The sequence below is a fragment of the Nicotiana tomentosiformis genome, chromosome 2 (assembly GCF_000390325.3).
Source record: "Nicotiana tomentosiformis chromosome 2, ASM39032v3, whole genome shotgun sequence".
NCBI lineage: Eukaryota > Viridiplantae > Streptophyta > Magnoliopsida > Solanales > Solanaceae > Nicotiana > Nicotiana tomentosiformis.
The window spans coordinates 32,353,941-32,358,437 of NC_090813.1; the positions used below are offsets into that span (position 1 = coordinate 32,353,941).

Genomic DNA, 4,497 nt, shown 5'->3' on the forward strand with positions numbered 1-4,497 from the left:
CCTTGTATAATCTTGTGCTCTCAAAAGCGTGGTAACAAAATTCATCAAGCTCGTGCAGTTCTGTGACTCTACTTGTGCCTGCAGCTTCTATATCGAGATTCAACTGTCGCAGTGCCCATAAAGCTCTATGCTCCAATTCCACTGCTAGGTGACATGCCTTCCCAAATACCAATTTATATGGCGTCATACCAATCAGAGTTTTGAAAGCGGTACGATAGGCCCAGAGTGCATCATCTAACTTTCTTGCCCAATCCGTTCTTGTAGCATTCACAGTCTTTGTCAAAACACTCTTTATCTCTCTGTTCGACACTTCTACTTGCCCACTCATTTGTGGATGATATGGGGTGGCAACTTTGTGACGTACACCATACTTTTCTAATAGCTTTGCGAAGGCTCGATTACAGAAGTGAGTGCCTCCGTCACTGATTATCGCCCTTGGAGTGCCAAATCGGGTGAATATGTTCTTTCTCAAAAAACTAATTACCCCCTTAGCATCATTTGTCAGGAGCGCTGTAGCCTCCACCCATTTTGACACGTAGTCCACAGCTACGAGTATGTATTTGTTGCTATATGAGCTGATGAAAGGCCCCATGAAATCGATTCCCCATACGTCAAACACTTCTACCTCTTGAATTGGGTTCATAGGCATCTCATGTCGGCGAGAAATATTCCTAGTTTGTTGGCATTCGTCACAACCTTTCATCCATAAGTGTGCATCTTTGAACACTATCGGCCAGTAGAAGCCCGATTCCAGCACTTTCGCGGCGGTCCTTACTCCTCCGAAGTGGCCACCATATGGTAATGCATGACAAGCCTGCAAAATAGAAGATTGGTCTATCTTGGGGATACATCTCCGGATCATTTTATCAACACAAATACTGAACAGGTAAGGCTCATGCCAATAATACATGTGACAGTCACGAAAGAACTTTTTCTTTTGAACAGAGGAAAGATCATAGGGGACAATACCGCTTGCCAGGTAGTTTGCAATGTCTGCATACCATGGCGCTTCCTCCAATGTCACTGCTAGCATTTGTTCATCTGGGAATGTCTCAGTTATATCTTCTACCTCGACTTTCTTTTCAGCTCCCTCCAACCTTGAAAGGTGGTCTGCCACTTGGTTCTCTGCCCCTTTTGGATGAGATAATAACAGGTAAAGTGGATTTAGGTCCCAAGAAAACGTACCTGAGGTGAGACAGTAACGATTTTAGTTCCAACTGTGGTGGCTCTTCAATTGACGGCTTAGCTGGAGGTGTTTTTCTTTCTTCTAAGTGTAAGGGCTCGAATTCTAGCTCTCTTTTCCAGTACCCTCGCCCTTCAAGGGCGAAAACCCACTCTGCCAAGTTTTCACCATTCATTTCTTCTAAGTTCATGAGACATGCTGCTAGAGGGTCTTTTGCATTCAGAGTCTCATCTTCCTCCTCCAAGATCACATCCACAGCTTCTATCAGAGAATAGTTAGCAAACTCACTGGGTCGCCGCATAGATTTCTGCACATTAAACGTTATCTCTTCATCGTTCAGTCTCATCTTTAGCTCTCCAGTTTCACAATCAATTAGGGCTCTACCAGTGGACAAGAATGGCCTTCCCAAAATTATGGGAATCTCCTTGTCAACCCGACAGTCTAAAATGACAAAATCTACTGGGAAAACAAACTTCCCCACCTGTACTAATACATCATCAAGGATACCAAAGGGCCTCTTCACTGTCCGGCCAGCCAGCTGTAATAACATAGACGTGGGTCTAGCTCTTCCAATGCCTAACCTTTTGTAGATAGTCAAGGGCATCAAGTTTATGCTTGCCCCCAAATCACAAAGTGCCTTAGCAAACGCATAGTTCCCTATTGTGCATGGGATTGTGAAACTCCCTGGATATGATAACTTCTCAGCTATGGGTCTTGTCACAACATCACTATATGTCTGAGTTAGTGTAACCGTGGCCAGGTCTTGAAAGTCGAACTTACGAGACATCAAGTCCTTCATCATTTTTGCATAACCAGGCATTTCCTTTAAGGCGTCAATCAATGGAATGTTTACCTGAATTTGCTTCAACATCTCCAAGAATTTCTTATATTGCTCATCTTTTTGATATTTGGCCAATCTTTGGGGGAAGGGTGCTGGAGGCCAGTTCTTTCCTGTGATTTGATTTTGAACCTGCTCTGGCACTCTTTCTGTAGCCTTTTCTTGCTCTGACTCAGTTTCCTTCGCGACTTCTTTTTCTTTGCTTGTTTCAGCTGATACATGTTGTACCATCACCTCTGTTAACCCTGTTGAGTCATCTATCTCGATGGGTACAGGCACAAGTGTTTCAGTAGGTCGGCTTTTGCGAGCCATCTCTTGCTCCAGATCTAGGTCTCTACCATTTCGTAGACTCACTGCCATAAGCTGTTTTGGGCCCTGTTCTTTTGGATTGACTTGTGTATCTGCAGGTAACGTCCCTTGGGGATGATTGTTTAGGGCCATAGAAATCTGTCCTAATTGAATCTCAATACCCTTTATCGCTGATTCATGCGAGTCTATCCTCTGTTGCATTTTTGTCGTGGACCCAATCAATTGTTGCAGCATTCTGTTGTTGCTGTCCAGCATTCTTTCAAGTTTAGTAAACCCATCATCTGGTCTCATAATCTGTTGTTGTTGAGGTTGTTGATAAGTCAGTTGCTGATTTTGCTGGATGTAGCCCTGTTGCCTTTGGTAAGGCGCAACTTAACCCAGTGGTTGCATAGCTCCATGATTGTTGTTGTTATTGTACTGCTGGTGCGCTGGTCTATATTGTTGATTATGTTGACCCCAATTTTGACCACTTTGCCTCTGTCCCCCATAGTTGGCTACATAATTCATATCTTCATGATATTGCTGGTTGTCACCTTCCGCACTCCACGAGCAAACATATGGTTGGTTAATGCATGGTGTACATAAGCCCCCATTAGTTGTGTCAACTATGTGAACCTGCTGCTTCTGGCCTGATTCATCAATCTTTTTGGTGAGGATACTCATTTGTGTCATTAGAGTGGCCACATTCTCAGCTATTGAGTTGTTTGGGTCCAACGCCACTGAGTGAACTACCAGAGTGATCGTGGAAGCTTTTGTCATCCATCCTGAGTTTTGTGCCATCTTATCAAGTAGGATATTGCATTCTGCGAATGTTTTACTCAGAAATGTTCCACCTGCTGAAGCATCAACATTGGCCTTTAAGCTGTCAGCCAGTCCCATGTAGAATCTCTGCCCCAACATCTGATCTGGAATACCATGATGTGGACACTTAACCAGCATGCCCTTGAACCTCTCCCACGTTTCTTGTAGTGATTCTATAGGTCTCTGCCTGTAGCTCAATATATCATCAATCTGTTGGGCAGTTTTATTTGGTGGGTAGAATTTGTTCAAAAATTGCTTGACTAATTCCTCCCAAGTAGTGATGGAATTTACGGGGAGTGAATTAAGCCAAGTCTGAGCTTCTCTTGTTAGCGAGAATAGGAACAATAAAAGCTTTATTGCGTCCGGTGTTACGTTATGTTGCCTTTGCGTTAAACATATTGACAGGAAATTCTTCAGGTGTTGCTGAGTATCTTCAATGTGTGACCCTGAGAACAGTCCCTTATTCTGCAACAAATGTAGCATGTTATTTGTGATTTAGAATGATTCTGCTTGTATCTGAGGGACTGCAATTGCGGTTGCCAGATTGTCGGTGGTGGGCTGTGCCCAATCATATAATATTGTTTCTGGTACGAGAGGCACCACACCCTGAATGTTTGGTTCATTTTCATTGTTTCTGTTGTTGATTGGATTTTCTATTCCGTCAGCCATGTTTGGTTCGATTTGTTCTGTCGAGTTTCGTTGCTGTTTGCTTTTCTTGTTTGCACGATTTAGTGCCTTGAAAACTTTCTCAGGATCTGATAATGCTTCGAGCAATTCACCAGTTCTTGAGGAGTTCTTAGGCATGCACCTATAATACCCAAGACTACAAATGTTAAAATTTCAATGTATTTGGTTTAGAATGGAGAAAATTAACTACACTAAGAATTCTAGCACTTCTTTTAGCTGTAATTAATAACACCGTTAATTCCCCGATAACGACGCCAAAATTTGATCACGCCCAACTATGCCTTATAAAAAGGACTAAGTTGTCATTGCAAATATATTCCGGTGTATAAGTCCAGAGTCGAATCCCACAGGGAATTAACCTATCAAACACAGCTACTAGACTCGCAAAAATTCACACAATCAATATTCAGAAATATTTAAGTAATATTTTCCCTATTGTCGGAATCATTTCCGCTATATTTTCTACAAATTTACCTAAGTCTTCTCTATCGACCATGAACACTCTAACTGTCGTAACTTTCTCCCGAGTAATTACCACAATTTACTAGACATATTCTCCCGAATCATGCTAGCTGGCATTAAGTACAGCTCACTCAGATCGCACCAAGGTTTCGTTATCCCTAATCCCACCTTTAAACCTCCGTATTGATCCCTCATATATGTTTAGGCGTGATGTTGT

At 42.6% G+C, this 4,497-nt stretch overlaps 2 protein-coding genes across 2 annotated transcripts; both read right to left on the bottom strand.

The window, feature by feature from the left end:
• Positions 1–1,082: 1,082 nt before the first annotated feature.
• Positions 1,083–2,621, bottom strand: LOC138904575 (uncharacterized). Its single transcript, XM_070193081.1, has 2 exons — positions 2,154–2,621; positions 1,083–2,006 (listed from the first exon to the last, which is right to left on the bottom strand). Exons 1-2 carry the CDS (start codon positions 2,619–2,621, stop codon positions 1,083–1,085), a joined length of 1,392 nt encoding a protein of 463 aa, XP_070049182.1.
• Positions 2,622–2,702: 81 nt separating this feature from the next.
• On the bottom strand, positions 2,703–3,614 carry LOC138904576 (uncharacterized). Its single transcript, XM_070193082.1, has one exon. It carries the CDS (start codon positions 3,612–3,614, stop codon positions 2,703–2,705), a length of 912 nt encoding a protein of 303 aa, XP_070049183.1.
• Positions 3,615–4,497: the final 883 nt, after the last annotated feature.